The 18494-nt window shown below is 37.8% G+C and overlaps 1 protein-coding gene across 2 annotated transcripts in view; it reads right to left on the reverse strand.

Moving 5' to 3' along the window:
• Positions 1 to 18494, reverse strand: part of WDR49 (WD repeat domain 49) — a 141943-nt gene that overhangs the window by 59143 nt on the left and 64306 nt on the right. For both annotated transcript variants that reach the window (XM_036898385.2, XM_057499808.1), the window contains exon 7: positions 12214 to 12447. In XM_036898385.2, coding sequence (XP_036754280.2) covers positions 12214 to 12447 — 234 coding nt within the window. The remainder of the gene's footprint in view (positions 1 to 12213; positions 12448 to 18494) is intronic.

The raw sequence follows: 18494 nt of genomic DNA on the forward strand, positions 1-18494 counted from the left end.
AGAGCAGCGGAAATCTCCTCCCAAAACAACATATATCTATGAAAATATAACAAAGACAACCCTTCCTAGAATAAAGATCAGAGGACACAGGACAATATCCAGACCACATCCGCACCTGAGAGAACCCAGCGCCTCGCGAAGGGGGTAAGATACAAGCCCCGGCCCCGCGGGAGCCGAGCGCCCCTCCCCCCAGCTCCCGGCGGGAGAAGAGCAGGCAGAGCGGGAGGGAGACGGAGCCCAGGACTGCCGAACACCCAGCCCCAGCCATCCGGGCCAGACAGCAGGGCGCTCGATACTAGGAAAACAGAGCAGCAAGAACAGTGAGCAGGCACTGGAGGCTGGGCAACAGAGGACATAAGAAAAGCGCGCGACCATTTTTTTTTTTTTTTTTGCTTTTTTGCTGCTTTGTTTTGGCGAGCGCTTTTTGGAAGTCTTAAAGGGACAGGGACCCCAATACTAGGGAAACAGGGCAGAAAGACCTGTGAGCAGAGGCCTGAGGCTGGCACCGGAGAATAAAGAAAAACGAACGACCACTTTTTTTTTTAATTAAAAAAAATTTTTTTTTTTTTTTAATTAAAAAAATTTTTTTTCTTGTTTTTTTTTTGAGGTCGTTGTTTTGTTTTGGCGGGTGCTTTTTGGAAGTCTTAAAGGGGCAGGGCGGGTCACTTAATCCAGAGGTAGGGAATCCGGGATCTCTGGGCACCCTAACCCCTGGGCTGCAGGGAGCAGGGAGGCCCCTTACGGAGATAAATAGCCTCCCAGCCGCTCCTGCTCCAACGCGAATCCACCATTTTGGAGTAGCTGCCCGAGCCAGGCCACGCCCACAGCAACAGCGGAGATTAACTCCATAGCAGCCGGGCAGGAAGCAGAAACCCTGTCTGCGCGCAGCTGCGCAGCACAAGTCACTAGAGGCCGCTGTTCTCCCAGGAGAGGAGGGCCACAAACCAACAAGAAAGGAAGTCCTTCCAGCCGTCACTCGTCCCAGTTCTGCAGACTATTCCTATCACCATGAAAAGGCAAAGCTACAGGCAGACAAAGATCACAGAGACAACACCAGAGAAGGAGACAGACCTAACCAGTCTTCCTGACAAAGAATTCAAAATAAGAATCATAAACATGCTGACAGAGATGCAGAGAAATACGCAAGAAAAATGGGATGAAGTCCGGAAAGAGATCACAGATGCCAGAAAGGAGATCGCAGAAATGAAACAAACTCTGGAAGGGTTTATAAGCAGAATGGATAGAATGCAAGAGGCCATTGATGGAATTGAAATCAGAGAACAGGAACGCATAGAAGTTGACATAGAGAGAGACAAAAGGATCTCCAGGAATGAAACAATATTAAGAGAACTGTGTGACGAATCTAAAAGGAACAATATCCGTATTATAGGGGTCCCAGAAGAGGAAGAGAGAGGAAAAGAGATGGAAAGTATCTTAGAAGAAATAATTGCTGAAAACTTCCCCACACTGGGGGAGGAAGTAATCAAACAGACCACGGAAATACACAGAACCCCCAACAGAAAGGATCCAAGAAGGGCAACACCAAGACACATAATAATTAAAATGGCAAAGATCAAGGGCAAGGAAAGAGTGTTAAAGGCAGCTAGAGAGAAAAAGGTCACCTATAAAGGGAAACCCATCAGGCTAACATCAGATTTCTCAACAGAAACCCTACAGGCCAGAAGAGAATGGCATGATATATTTAATACAATGAAACAGAAGGGCCTTGAACCAAGGATACTGTATCCAGCACGACTATCATTCAAATATGACGGTGGGATTAAACAATTCCCAGACAAACAAAAGCTGAGGGAATTTGCTTTCCACAAACCACCTCTACAGAACATCTTACAGGGACTGCTCTAGGTGGGAGCACTCCTAGAAGGAGCACAGCACAAAACACCCAACATATGAAGAATCGAGGAGGAGAAACAAGAAGGGAGAGAAGAAAAGAATCTCCAGACAGTGTATATAACAGCTCAATAAGCGAGCTAAGTTAGGCAGTAAGATACTAAAGAGGCTAACCTTGAACCTTTGGTAACCACGAATTTAAAGCCTGCAATGGCAATAAGTACATATCTTTCAATAGTCACCCTAAATGTTAATGGATTGAATGCACCAATCAAAAGACACAGAGTAACAGAATGGATAAAAAAGCAAGACCCATCTATATGCTGCGTACAAGAAACTCACCTCAAACCCAAAGACATGTACAGACTAAAAGTCAAGGGATGGAAAAACATATTTCAAGCAAACAACAGTGAGAAGAAAGCAGGGGTTGCAGTACTAATATCAGACAAAATAGACTTCAAAACAAAGAAAGTAACAAGAGATAAAGAAGGACACTACATAATGATAAAGGGCTCAGTCAAACAAGAGGATATAACCATTCTAAATATATATGCACCCAACACAGGAGCACCAGCATATGTGAAACAAATACTAACAGAACTAAAGGGGGATATAGACTGCAATGCATTCATTCTAGGAGACTTCAACACACCACTCACCCCAAAGGATAGATCCACTGGGCAGAAAATAAGTAAGGACACGGAAGCACTGAACAACACAGTAGAGCAGATGGACCTAATAGACATCTATAGAACTCTACATCCAAAAGCAGCGGGATATACATTCTTCTCAAGTGCACATGGAACATTCTCCAGAATAGACCACATACTAGGCCACAAAAAGAGCCTCAGAAAATTCCAAAAGATTGAAATCCTACCAACCAACTTTTCAGACCACAAAGGCATAAAACTAGAAATAAACTGTACAAAGAAAGCAAAGAGGCTCACAAACACATGGAGGCTTAACAACACACTCCTAAATAATCAATGGATCAATGACCAAATCAAAATGGAGATCCAGCAATATATGGAAACAAATGACAACAACAACACTAAGCCCCAACTTCTGTGGGGCACAGCAAAAGCAGTCTTAAGAGGAAAGTATATAGCAATCCAAGCATATTTAAAAAAGGAAGAGCAATCCCAAATGAATGGTCTAATGTCACAATTATCGAAATTGGAAAAAGAAGAACAGATGAGGCCTAAGGTCAGCAGAAGGAGGGACATAATAAAGATCAGAGAAGAAATAAATAAAATTGAGAAGAATAAAACAATAGCAAAAATCAATGAAACCAAGAGCTGGTTCTTCGAGAAAATAAACAAAATAGATAAGCCTCTAGCCAGACTTATTAAGAAGAAAAGAGAGTCAACACAAATCAACAGTATCAGAAACGAGAAAGGAAAAATCATGACGGACCCCACGGAAATGCAAAGAATTATTGGAGAATACTATGAAAACCTATATGCTAACAAGCTGGGAAACCTAGGAGAAATGGACAACTTCCTAGAAAACTATAACCTTCCAAGATTGACCCAGGAAGAAACAGAAAATCTAAACAGACCAATTACCAGCAACGAAATTGAAGAGGTAATCAAAAAACTACCAAAGAACAAAACCCCCGGGCCAGATGGATTTACCTCGGAATTTTATCAGACATACAGGGAAGACATAATACCCATTCTCTTTAAAGTTTTCCAAAAAATAGAGGAGGAGGGGATACTCCCAAACTCATTCTATGAAGCTAACATCACCCTAATACCAAAACCAGGCAAAGACACCACCAAAAAAGAAAACTACAGACCAATATCCCTGATGAACGTAGATGCAAAAATACTCAACAAAATATTAGCAAACCGAATTCAAAAATACATCAAAAGGATCATACACCATGACCAAGTGGGATTCATTCCAGGGATGCAAGGATGGTACAACATTCGAAAGTCCATCAACATCATCCACCACATCAACAAAAAGAAAGACAAAAACCACATGATCATCTCCATAGATGCTGAAAAAGCATTTGACAAAGTTCAACATCCATTCATGTTAAAAACTCTCAGCAAAATGGGAATAGAGGGCAAGTACCTCAACATAATAAAGGCCATCTATGATAAACCCACAGCCAACATTATATTGAACAGCGAGAAGCTGAAAGCATTTCCTCTGAGATCGGGAACTAGACAGGGATGCCCACTCTCTCCACTGTTATTTAACATAGTACTGGAGGTCCTAGCTACGGCAATCAGACAAAATGAAGAAATACAAGGAATCCAGATTGGTAAAGAAGAAGTTAAACTGTCACTATTTGCAGATGACATGATACTGTACATAAAAAACCCTAAAGACTCCACCCCGAAACTACTAGAACTGATATCGGAATACAGCAAAGTTGCAGGATACAAAATCAACACACAGAAATCTGTGGCTTTCCTATATACTAACAATGAACCAACAGAAAGAGAAATCAGGAAAACAACTCCATTCACAATTGCATCCAAAAAAATAAAATACCTAGGAATAAACCTAACCAAAGAAGTGAAAGACTTATACTCTGAAAACTACAAGTCACTCTTAAGAGAAATTAAAGGGGACACTAACAGATGGAAACTCATCCCATGCTCGTGGCTAGGAAGAATTAATATCGTCAAAATGGCCATCCTGCCCAAAGCAATATACAGATTTGATGCAATCCCTATGAAACTACCAGCAACATTCTTCAATGAACTGGAACAAATAATTCAAAAATTCATATGGAAACACCAAAGACCCTGAATAGCCAAAGCAATCCTGAGAAAGAAGAATAAAGTAGGGGGGATCTCACTCCCCAACTTCAAGCTCTACTATAAAGCCATAGTAATCAAGACAATTTGGTACTGGCACAAGAGCAGAGCCACAGACCAATGGAACAGACTAGAGAATCCAGACATTAACCCAGACATATATGGTCAATTAATATTTGATAAAGGAGCCATGGACATACAATGGCAAAATGACAGTCTCTTCAACAGGTGGTGCTGGCAAAACTGGACAGCTACATGTAGGAGAATGAAACTGGACCATTGTCTAACCCCATATACAAAAGTAAACTCAAAATGGATCAAAGACCTGAATGTAAGCCATGAAACCATTAAACTCTTGGAAGAAAACATAGGCACAAACCTCTTAGACATAAACATGAGTGACCTCTTCTTGAACATATCTCCCCGGGCAAGGAAAACAACAGCAAAAATGAGTAAGTGGGACTATATTAAGCTGAAAAGCTTCTGTACAGCAAAAGACACCATCAATAGAACAAGAAGGATCCCTACAGTATGGGAGAATATATTTGAAAATGACACATCCGATAAAGGCTTGACGTCCAGAATATATAAGGAGCTCTCACGCCTCAACAAACAAAAAACAAATAACCCAATTAAAAAATGGGCAGAGGAACTGAACAGACAGTTCTCCAAAAAAGAAATACAGATGGCCAACAGACACATGAAAAGATGCTCCACATCGCTAATTATCAGAGAAATGCAAATTAAAACTACAATGAGGTATCACCTCACACCAGTAAGGATGGCTGCCATCCAAAAGACAAACAACAACAAATGTTGGCGAGGCTGTGGAGAAAGGGGAACCCTCCTACACTGCTGGTGGGAATGTAAGTTAGTTCAACCATTGTGGAAAGCAGTATGGAGGTACATCAAAATGCTCAAAACAGACTTACCATTTGACCCAGGAATTCCACTCCTAGGAATTTACCCTAAGAACGCAGCAATCAAGTTTGAGAAAGACAGATGCACCCCTATGTTTATTGCAGCACTATTTACAATAGCCAAGAATTGGAAGCAACCTAAATATCCATCAATAGATGAATGGATAAAGAAGATGTGGTACATATACACAATGGAATACTACTCAGCCATAAGAAAAGGGCAAATCCAATCATTTGCAGCAACATGGATGGAGCTGGAGGGTATTATGCTCAGTGAAACAAGTCAAGCGGAGAAAGAGAAATACCAAATGATTTCACTTATCTGTGGAATATAAGAACAAAGGAAAAACTGAAGGAACAAAACAGCAGCAGAATGACAGAACTCAAGAATGGACTAACAGGTACCAAAGGGAAAGGGACTGGGGAGGATGGGTGGGTAGGGAGGGATAAGGGGGAGAGAAGTAGGGGGGTATTAAGATTAACATGCATGGGGGGGTAGGAGAAAAGGGAGGGCTGTACAACACAGAGAAGGCAAGTAGTGATTCTACAACATTTTGCTATGCTGATGGACAGTGACTGTAAAGGGGTTTATAGGGGAGAGTCTAGTAAACATAATATTCGTCATGTAAGTGTAGATTAGTGATAGAAAAAAAAAAAAAAAAAGGGCAGTTCCTGTGTGGTAACCTCCAACGAGTTCTACACAAGGGTATAAAGGGCATATAAAAGTGTAGGCAAAGGGTCTGTTTGTGTTTATACAGAGGATCAAAGCCTAATTGGGCTACCCCGAAAATGAACTAAGATACGATATGAAAAAGAACTTCCAACATCTGCACTCTCTGGAAGACTCATGCCAGAAGATGATCATCAAAAAACCCCAACAAAGATCCAGGCACTGCTACAGCTGTAGATGCACTCATCCCACCAGTTCCTGGACTTGCCATGGGAATGAGGAAGGAGATATCTCAGCTGGCCTGTGCATACAGTAAAACAACAAAATTGGACTGGATCTATACTGTTGGAACTCAACCAAGAATTTGGAGAAGTGCAAATTGTAGCGCTCCAAAGTCTTACAACTACAAACTATTTACTGTTAAAAGAACATATGGCATGTGAACAGTCCCCAGGAATGGGTTGTTTTAATTTGTCTGATTTCTCTCAGACTGTTCAAGTTCAGTTGGACAATATCCACCATATCATAGATAAGTTTTCACAAATGCCTAAGGTGCCTAACTGGTTTTCTTGGTTTCACTGCAGATGGCTGGTAATTACAGATATGCTTTGGTTATGTAACTATACTCCTATTATGTTAATGTGTGTGTGCAATTTAAGTAGTAGCTTAAAACCTGTACATGCTGAAGTTACTCTACAAGAAGATATATCAAAGAAATAATCAATCTTCCCATGTTTTCTTCCGCCTGCTACTTCTATAGCTTTTCTTCTTCCTTCCTAATTACAACCCTTAAATAGAATTCGTGCCTCATATCAAATTTACCGAGTATCATAATTCTTCCAAGTGGTAAAGATACCTCAAGACAAATGCTGGGCATAGAAGCCACAGGGCATAAATATGCAAAGAAGTAAAAAGCTAACCTTTTCAAACAATAAGGCTTCTTTCTCACTTACCAACTTCACATTTCCCTGTATGGCCCCGGAAGATGACTGGTTAGCCAGAGACGGGTAAGATTCCTCAAGGGAGGAACAACCTAAGACAGGCACAGTCGCAGGGGGGCCATCAGGTGAGAAATTGGGGATCAACAGAGGTGAGGCTTAGAACCTCACCCCCCCATTCTGAGAGAAATCTTCTGCATACGTGGATGTTTTATTGCCCTGGTCTAGCTTGGATTAACACATAGTCTACAGGCACACACCTGATCATCTACATGTGCTCTCTTACAACACTAAACTATGTTTTCTACCTTTATCTAGTATCTACCTACCACTTCAGCATTTTATTAAAAATAATAATAATAAAGAGAGAAATGTGGTATCCACATATAAATCAAGTATAAAAACCAAATGAGTATTCATATTTGAACTGACTGTTTAGAGTTCATAATGCATGAGCAAAACCGAAAGTTTCTGTGATGACTGCCCTTGTACTGTTCACTATGTAACTTATTCATTATGTAAGAATTTGTTCTACATGTAAAAACTTGTTTGTTATGCCTCAGAAGATTGGAGACTGACAAAAATTAGGCTTGGGGTGGATTAATGATTGTGCATTGAGCATTGACTCCCCTATACAGAATTTTATTGTCGTTAACAACCATTTGATCAATAAATATGAGAGATGCCCTCACAAAAAAAAAAAAAAAAAAAAAAAAAAAGGACAGACTTCCAATGGTAAAATAAATTAGTAACCGGGATGTAAAGTATAGCATAAGGAATATAGTCAAGATATTGTAACAGCCTGGTAGGGTGATAGCTGGAACCTAGAATTATGTATATAAATGTTCTACCACTGTGTTGTACACTTGAAACTCATGTAATGTAATACTGTGTGTCAACTACCCTTCAATAAAAAATAATTATTTAAAAAAATATATATATATACTGTGACAATGAGAAAAGCTGAGGAAAGGTCCTCTCATCTTACTGATGGATTTAATGTAGTTTGTATGAATAACATTTGACCATACCTATCAAGGTTACTGACTTAAATTCTCTCTGACCCAATAATTCTAGTTTTAGGGCTTTATCCCTCAGGAATTTCCTCACTAGTGCTATAATTTGTGTGTTTAAAGTTCAAAGCCACTACATTATTGGTAATAGGGAAATACTGGAATCAATATAAATGGCCATAAGAACTGATTAATGAAGTTTGGTATGCCCATGTAATGGGATATCACGGAGCTGTGAAAAAAAAGAAGATACCCTTCAGGTACAGAAATCAAAAGATCTTTAGGCTGTACTGTTTGTATGTGTGTGTGTGTGTATATACATAAAATAACTTATATTATTATAAATATATATATTAAAAATAAGTATACGTATTTACTTGTGCATAAATAGAATAATATTTAAAAGGTGCTCATGGAACTCATAAAACTGGATGGCTCCAAGAAAGAAAACTGAGTAGGTAAAGAAAGGGATAACAGAAAATTTTCACTATATCCTTTTGACCTTTTGAGTTTTTGCTTCAAAGGCAATCACATTTAAATAAGCACATGTGTATGTGTGTGCATGTGAATGTACATATTTTGCTGTACCCTTAAGGCTAGGGTACCTCCCATGTCTCCATCAAGTAAGCAGAGCTCAAAACCTCAGCATAGACATGTAACTGAGTACAGCCTTAAGCTGGTCAATGAAAAAAGCAAGCTGTGTTAACAGAAGGGAGGATACTTAGGGCACAATAATAAGGCAGGCAAAGAGAAAGTTTTCATTAGTGTTCATCCAATTCTGTTCAAAAGAGAAACTCATTGATTTTGCCCTAAATACAAACACCAAAGGGACATAATGTCTTGTAAGCTGGAGAAAGATTTCCCTCAAGCTTGTCTACTTCCTTTTGCTCAGATTTTGCAATTACCAAGGGAACTACCAGTTGAGTTGGTTAGACTTTCAAATATCTTAGTTCCCAAAATGGTGTACAGAAAAGAGGACAGGAAATGCACTGACTCTAAAGCATCCCAGCCCAAGTTTTAATGAGTGATTTGGCATTTTGTTTCCTGGGATAGTGTAAGAGTTGGTCCTCAAGAAACAGTGCCACTCTGGATAAAGTAAAGAAAGTCAAGTCTTCAAATTTTCAAAGCCATCATCCCATGCTGGATTATGGGAATTCCACCAAGGATCTCAGGCATCCATCCTGCTGGAGATAGCCAGGCAGCCACTGTCTGACATGTGCCTTTATGTAACCATGTACATGATTAATATGTCTACTCTTAAAGACTGGGTGCAGCAATAAGATTCTGGGAAATAATTTTTGTATCAAATTATCAAATATGCATATATGTTAACCTAGAAAATCATTCCAAAGACTTTACCCTAGAGAGATAGTCTTTTTTATTTATGCACAATATATTTATGCACAAATAAATTCATAATAGCAAAATTCTTACCAATGCAAATAAATCAGTGAATTATGATATATAAATACAGTGGGATTCTGTGCTGCCTTTTTAAAATAATGAAATAGATCTACTTTAAGGTACAAGGAAATATATTCCAATTATTGTAGGAAAAAAATTGTTACAGAACAATATTTATGTAAAGCACTTTATGCAGAGGTATTCAGAATACGTTGATGATACTTCAGCAATATTTAGTTCCTTATTTAAGCTTAACTGCAGTTTTAATTTCTTATAATAAGCATATAGTGTTTTCCAAAAATTTGGTTATTTCAGTAACAAAAAAATGGTAACTTTCATTATATGTTAAAGTCTGATAATTCCTAAACTTCTAACCTGACTATAAATGCACTCCAGATGTAAAACAAATGGAAACATTACCTATTTTATAAAAACACATTAACATACATCATTAGGATGAGAGTCATAGTGATAACTCAGAAATTTTACCTATTCCAGTTTACATGCCATCTACAAATACATTTCTTATGGTTCCTAATATTCATGGGCTTTTAAGAAAATGCAAAGTTCATTAGAACAGCCTCCAAGATATTGAATTACTTTGATTCTTTCAAAACTGCACCCCGGGGACTCCCACATCCTGTCCCAGCTTGTTCAGCAACTAGCTGTGAGGGCGAGCTTTGTTGGGTGAAATAAAGCATGTGATTCCTTTTAAAAGGCCTTGCATGACTTAACATCACTTTCTAAGATTAGGAACGCAAGGGAACCAAAAGGAAGGAAGATAAAGAAAAGTCAAAGAAATGTGCAAAGTTTCTTTTTTATAGGGATTGTGTTAGGTCCCCACTGAAGTCCAAATAGAATGAAGTAGTAATAAAGTGTTAGCAACATGTTGAAATGACAACAGAAGGGAAGGTTTTTATTAAATTCAGACAAAGGGAATATCTTCAAAAAAGACACCAAACTAGATAACCAAATACTCCACTACATACTCATAAGACAATAAAAATGAAAAAAGCAAACTACAAAATTAATATTATCATTAAAATAGTTTTGTTCACACAGATTCCCTAAAAGGATCTGGGACCCCCAGGGGTCTAAGATCACACTATGAAAATTGCTGTTTTAACCTCAAGTTTATGCTTTATTTTTCTAAGACCAGACCACTGCCCATTCATGAAGAACCTTTTCAGTCTGGCTCTCAGCTCTCTTTACTGCCTCAAGTCCCATAGCATTTGCTAGGTATCCCCAGACTAGCCACAACAGATTAAATCCAGCTCAACTGTACAGTGATTCTTCGTACATCACATGAACAAACACGTTACATGTTTCTATTGTTACCTATAACTTGCACATATTTGCATTAATCACAGCTTTATCGTCATGTCCCAAAAGGAAGATTCCAGATCTTCTTTGCATCTCATTTGCTGAATTCCTCATGGAATACTGCTCATCTTATGGCCAGGCAACAACAGGATCTTAACATCCACGCACAAACCTGGCTTTTTAACTTTACAGAGCTCAATTAGCAAAATGTTCTCCTGGAAACATCTCACAGTGGCCACCAGGGAGCTGAATTAACTGGTTGCCTTCATAAAGTTCAGTAAAACATTTACGGGGGAATGTTTCCCCACAGATGGAATTCAAAATGGCTTGTTTTGTATAGGATTTTTATCTCCTAGAATAACCAGAAAACAGTGTTTGAAGTAGTGACACGGCACACCACTCATTACCAGCGAAAGGCTCTGCGCCCCTCGCACCGACTCTGAGCTGCTCATTTCTGCGCGGATGCAGCAGCTCCTGCAGAAGGGAAAGAAAGAATGGGTTGGAGTTACTGTTTAATTGGCCACAAGCTGGATACTGGCTCTCAGCTCGGCTCCTGCTGTGCTCTTACGATTAGGCCTGAAGTGATCATTGCAGCAAGCTAAACTCCACGGGTGCTCACTGCCTCCACAATACTCACAGGCTGGCCCTCCCTCTCCTCTGAGAAGGCCTGTGGCTCCTGCGGCATCTCTGCTCCAGAGGAGCAGTGCTCCTTCATTGACATGCAGGCAGTGCTCCCATAAGCAAAGGCTGCAAAGTGTCATTAAAGTGGTGGGGAGACAAACAACGCTGGTGCTGCATACCAAGTGGCACCACATTTAACTGAATCATTTTATTATGAATACATTCTGAGCTGCCACTGTTAGCCACTGGTGTAAAATATGCTGGCAAAATGGATCTCTGCTAATTACATTTCATGCATATTTCAGAACTTTCCACAGGGATACAGGAGGATGGTGTTCATAAAAGGGGATTTTACAACCAGGTTCACTTGCATTTGGCATCAAGACCCAAACTAGCAAGCAACAAACATAAGTTCAATTACATTACATGTTGTGTTTGTTTTAGCTGGAATATTGTGGTTCTTTATAATTCCATCTATCAGTGCTGCTGTGATTACTGGCTGAAAGTAAAATCACTGCAGATCCACCTGAACACACATTATTGCAGAAAAGCCCGTGGCTATTAAACCATTTCTTTCCCACATTGCATTTTCTATATTTGTCCTTAGTTACCTCAGAATTAAGGTCATGAATTAAGGAAACGAGCCTGCAGGTGTAGGCATGTTTTAGGACAGGCACAGAAGAGCATCATTACCTGCCTCGAGACTGCGTTATAAAGAACACAAGTGACCGATGTCTTGTGGCTTTTCACCCTCTTGCTGGCTTCACTTTTCATTGCCAACATGGCTAGCTGGTTATTAAATGAGATGAAAAGTCGTCCGTGGGCTTCATCGAAGTGGAAGAGACATCTGAAGTCTTGGCTTCTGGGGAAAGAACAAGCTATCCTCTGGATGGACAGCTGGTGCTGAATATCCCAGAGTCTCAAAACCTGGGTGAAGGGTGACAACATTAATATTAATATGTCAGAAATAATACTAATTTTTTACCCAAACTTTCTTCTCGCTTTACCTCAACCCCAGTTGTTTCCTCCAGGGCTATAATTTTTCACACTTCTGTCATAGCACTTATTTTTTATATTTCTTTGGTGTATTTAAATATCTCCTCAATGGTAATCTCCTTAACGGACAGGATTATGTTTTGTTCCAGTCCCCAAAAAAGTGCCTGTATTTAGTAGATGCTGGTGGGAGGCAGAATAATAGTCCCCACAGATGTCCACATCCTAATTTCTGGAACACGTGAATGTGTTACCTTACACGGCAAAAGAGATTTTGCAGATGTAATAAATTAAAGACTTTATGATGAAAAGACTACCCTGGATGATTTGGGCAAGCCCTATATAATCGCAAAGGAGAGCAGAGTGATGGGGTGTAAGAAGAAATCTGTCTAGTGTTGCTGGCTTTGAAGATAGAGGACGGGGCCCAGGAGGCAAGGGAGCTGGAAAAGGCGAGGAAATGGATTCTCCCCTAGAGACTGCAAAGAGGAAGACAGCCCTGACAGCATCTTGATTTCAGCCCAGTGAGAAATAACGAACATAAATACAAAATAAAAGATTTGGTATTAAATGAAATCAAGTTCAAATAAACCACAGATACTAGATTCTTATTCAAACCCAGGCAATCAAGAGATAAAAATGACATGCAGACTGAATGAGACAAACACTGAAGGAAACAGGCAGAACAGTTCTGCAGCTAAGAGTTGCTGCTGTCATCATGGTGCAGAATGAAAACAGGCCAGCGAGGGAGAGTCAACAGGGGGACAGTGAAAAACTCTGCAGGAGGGGCTGGTGCGCAAGCTCTAGGGCCAGACTCCTTGAGTTCTGATCTTGGTTCCATCCCCTACCACTGGGTGATTTCTAGCAAGTTTCTCTGAGTTTCTGATACAGCACCTACCTCATCCAATGTGTGGAGGATTAAATGAGAGCCCATGTCAAGGACTTAACAAGATGACCAGCATGTAATAAGTATTCAAGCCTTTTTTATTATTAAATTATTAAATTAAAAAATATTATTTTTCACTGTGTAAATACTAGAACCTTACAGCCAAAAAAGTCCTTTCAAATAAATTAGTCTATCTTATCCAAAGTGAGGATTATTCCTAAATTATCTACAAAAGATGGTATCTATGTGTTTATTACTCCATAAGATAGGCAACCCTGTAGTTCTTAAACTATTTTAAAATATAGATTCCTTTGGAAATAGGTCTATCAGAAATGATCAGAAATAAGTCTATCTGTTCCCTCTCCCTGAATGCATACATATATGCACACACTTTTCTATATGATTTCCTTGGGTACATACACACACCTTCCATACATATGTATAGATTACAGGAATCCACAGGATAGGAATTCCTACAGTAATTATTAAATTGTACAACCAAAGACATCTTTTACCATTTGAGTCTACCCTATCCTCTTTTCCTACAATGACATAAGCCTTTTCCTACACCTCTTGTGTAGGGTAAATGAACCCAGTTTCTTCAACCATCGTAACAGTTTTCAGATCCCACTTCACCATGACAACCTCTTGATTCTCTCCCTTTGTCTTTGTTTCTGCTTTCACGCCAGCAGAGGATGGTCATCTAGATATTGTTTACTTTTAAAAAGTCTTTTACTTTTAAGCCTTTCGTTTGTATTTCTTTTGTTTACTTTTTAAAGTATACTTTTTCATTTATGAAAAGATTAGCTAGGATAAAGTCCAAGAATAGAGCACTCCCAGAAAAGTATGCCTCACTGCATAGTTATGCACCCAGGTGCAGACATCATACAATCCCGAATGAGATTTTACAAGACTCCTTCAAATATTTTGCAGAAGTAATTATGTTTGATATATAGGGGGTAACCTCTCCCTCTCCCAACACATATAACAAACCTAAAATGACCTACTCAATCACTAATAGATAAACTGCACTACCAATCCCAAGAATATATATTTATAAAGTAAATTGATTTTCTTACAAAAAAATGTTCTTATTCAAGAAATCATTATGGTTCTCAACATTACTAAACCATTTTTATTTAAAACATTTGGCAATGCTCCAGAAAATGTGTATCCTCAAAAAATATAAATTCTACAAGAACCAAGAGTGGCAAATGTATTTTCAAGTGTTTTAAATATAAATAGGCTTCATAAACTGTTATTTGAATGTTAAAGCTGCAAGATCAGATACATTTAGATCACTCTCATTCATACTACTTATGATGGACCCTCATTTTTCAAAAACCTGTCTTGTTTAGTATGGACTCCCTTCTAAGACATAGAAACTAGTTTCATGTCAGGATAATAATCTGAGGTATAGTTGAGTATACATTAACAATAACTCAACAGTATTAATGGACTATCATTTCTCCAGAATCATTTTTCACTGTGTTGTTCAAGTAATTCATATTGCCTTTACTATTTCACTGACATATACTCATACAAATTAAATTAAAAATTAAAAATAGATGAGCAGTATTAGTTCTTGCTACTAGCAATTAAAAGTAGAAATATTTATTAAAATATATATATTCATTAATTTATCTTAAAATTAATGGATGTTGCTCCACGTGACCCTCTTCCTTTGAAGAACCCTTTAACTTTACCAACTGCAGTTCACAAAGTCCCCTTCCATCTTTAATTCTGTAATTTTTCTCTCTGCTGAGAATCAAAGCAACAGCACTGAGACACAGCTATCAATGCATGAAGCAGGGTTCCAGCTTTTTCATGGCTAGGACCTCATACTTGTTTTTCAATATTTCCTACACTACCACATTCCTTCCCATTTGTTCTTAACCTTGATATTAGAAACGAGTACAGTGTTTTAGAAATCACCTATGCTTGAGCCCTTTTCCCAGACCAATCAGATCAGAATCTCTGAGGATGGCGCTCAGGCATTAGTATTTTTTTTCAACTTTCCAAGTATTTCCTTGCATTCTACCTTAACTTCTCTACTTGGTTTGAATGTCAAAGCTAATCTACTAAAGAAATCTTTCAGCTTAATCACTATTATCATGTGGTTTGGCTTTAAACCAGAGAACTGTACTCTCCCTCTTTCCTAATCAGCCTATATCCTTTTAATCATGAAAAATATCTCACATTAATCCAGTTTTATTAATCAAGTCCTGTGACAAAATGTCACTTAGATATGTAGTTATTACTTAAGAATCCTGGGTCTCCTCTTATTTTATATTCAAGTTGACTTATGGAGTAGAATTAGGCCACAGTTCAGAAAGGAATATATTTAATATCAATTTTCATTCCAGATATCCTGGAGATATTTTCATTATTCTTAGCAGGGAAAAATAAATAAATTGACAGACACTAAAGCTTAAAAACTAGAACTGAATTATCAGTTCATTTTTTACTTTTCCACAAATTTCATCTAAACTGTACTCTCTATGTTCATTATGATAACTGAGAACTTGTGGTGTCTGTCCAAACTGAGCCTTACTGAGTCTAGTCCTTGAAATGGCATATTTGGGGGATGTCCATTTCATCTCCATTTTTATATTAGGATGAATAACTATCAAAGCTGATGATTTTATATGAAGCTGATGATTTATATGTTTTATATGATTTTATATGAATATCTAAGCTGATGATTTTATATTCATGTAATGATGACATGTTTTTCTGCTTAATCTTTATCTTGTTTCATCTGTTATCCATTTAATAATCCAGGATTAGAAAAGCAAAACTGTATTATTCATACACACTAGAACTAGAAACCAGCAGACTGAGACTTCAGACACCCAGATTTAGTTTTAATACTACACAAGTGTGTCAGCTTAGGTACATGATTTTACCTCCCCATTTCTTTACCTTTCTATTGAAGGGGCCAGGTCTGAAATTCTGTCTGGAATGTACTAAAATTGCTCAATCCATTACCTACAGGTTCTAAAATAACAATTCAGACAAATTCAAAAAGAGCTATTGTGAAGACTGGACTGAAGAAATGTAGGACATTACCACTCTTTCAGTCTAATTTTGCCGAAGAATTTCTCCCTGCTTCCTGCCAGAGATAGAATTATTTCACATAAGCATAAAAAATTGTAATAAATAAATAAAACATTTCCTTTGTCCTATAAATATTACATTTATAAATGGGGAACTTCATGGACTGGTGGGTGTATGAATAGATGTACAGATGGACAGAGAATCTGTTTTCAGTACACTTTTTAAAACCCAATAGGCATTATTTACATATTGGTAACATGTCCACATTTGATTCAAAGTAGGAGAAAAAAAAGATTCAGTTTCCAAATAATGATATAAAAATGAGGGAAAAGTAAAAACAGATGGATGCCTCTATCAAAAGGAGACCTGTTTGATTTCATCAAACATTTACTACAAACTCCTGCCATCCTGTAGGGAATAGATAAAAAAAAAAATTGACGATCAGAAAGAGAAAGTGAGTACATATCACAAGGGGATTTTGAAGACAGCAGTGCAGCAGCTAGGTCTCTGGGGTAATCCACAAAAATGAACAGCCTATTTGCAGATAACAGAATAACAGGAACTGAGGGCCTTGGCTCTCCTGAATGTACCTTTATGTATGAACAAATTTATTTATTTAGAATTTAAGCCTTTGGATAATCTGCAAAAGCATAATCAGTGAATGCATACAGGAATTTTGTTTGACATGATATATGCTGGGCAAATTATTCTGAGTACCTCAGCTAATGTTTTTATCTTAAAGTCATATAACAGATCTTCCTTTAAAAAATACTTTTATCATTTTTTTCCCCAGGACTGAAGTCAAACTGATAATATTAGTTAGAAACTAAAATCTCTTCTTGTGTGAGTCACCTTTAAATTGTTATCATAACCATTATCTTCACCTTTTTTTCCATTTTTTTCAACAAAACTGATAAAAGACATACAGCATTGACTCCAAGTTCTATCATGTGTCTGTTTGTGTACTCTCTCATTGACCTTGAAAATATCAAAACATTTTCTAACACTATAAATTGTTCTGCAAAAATCTCACTGATTTTCCAGTTCAAGTGTGGCAATAAATTTAATTAATACCAACATTTTATTGCAAGTGCTTTCCTTTTTCAGAACCAAAGTTCATTTAGAGATTTTTTTTTATTTCAATTAAATTGATTTTTTTTGCCATTATCATTACTCACATCACACTGAAAATTGTAGCAGAATTTTTCCCAGTCTTTAAAAAAGTTTTCTAGCTTTGCCTTACAAAGATCACAGTTCCTCTTTTATTTTACAAAGTAAACTTAAACACTTTATATATATATTTTTTACTCACTTAATACTCATAAGAGCTTTGAAGAAAATAAGTGAAAACCAGCTAGGACCAGGGAACTCTGGTTCAAGTATCACTGCAGACCAGGTTTTTGTAGGGGGAAATCCTGCTTTCAAAAAACACAACTTTGAATAAAACATAATTTCTGCTGCATTGCTGGACCTTTAGTGAGTAGGGAAAATCTCTGCAGGTCTAAAAGAAGAAAGAAGGTAGAGAAACAAACTTAAGATGGAAAGAGTGAACAGCAGGCATAAACAAATAGGCTATATCCAGGAGCCTAAGCCTTGGACCAGCAACAGGGTAGAGGCACTGAGGCAAGGCTGTTCAATTAAAGGGGACACTGAAAAGGAAAATGCAGTAGCCTCAGGACAATTGTTTTCCTCATTTTCACCATGCAGAAGTAAATACAAGTCTTCTCTAGAGGAAAGTGTCTTCGCTTTAGCTTCTTGGAAAGTGTATAGTTTAGCAACAGCAAAAGATGAAGTAACAGTAAAGATAACCAAACATAAAAAGGAAATAAATCACCATGAGGGAGAATCGCTAGAATAGCAAAATCAGATTTGGATCACCAAAGAGTCCAGATTCTAGGATTATCAGGTAAGAATATACAACAAAAATATAAAATTGAAGAGTTAGATGTCAACTTTCCTCAAAATGAACAAACATCAAAAGACCCTCCAAAAGTACCAGGAAGTTTAAAAAAATGTTTTAGAAAAAAAATCTATATTA

The sequence above is a fragment of the Manis pentadactyla genome, chromosome 1 (assembly GCF_030020395.1).
Source record: "Manis pentadactyla isolate mManPen7 chromosome 1, mManPen7.hap1, whole genome shotgun sequence".
NCBI classification, from domain to species: Eukaryota; Metazoa; Chordata; class Mammalia; order Pholidota; family Manidae; genus Manis; species Manis pentadactyla.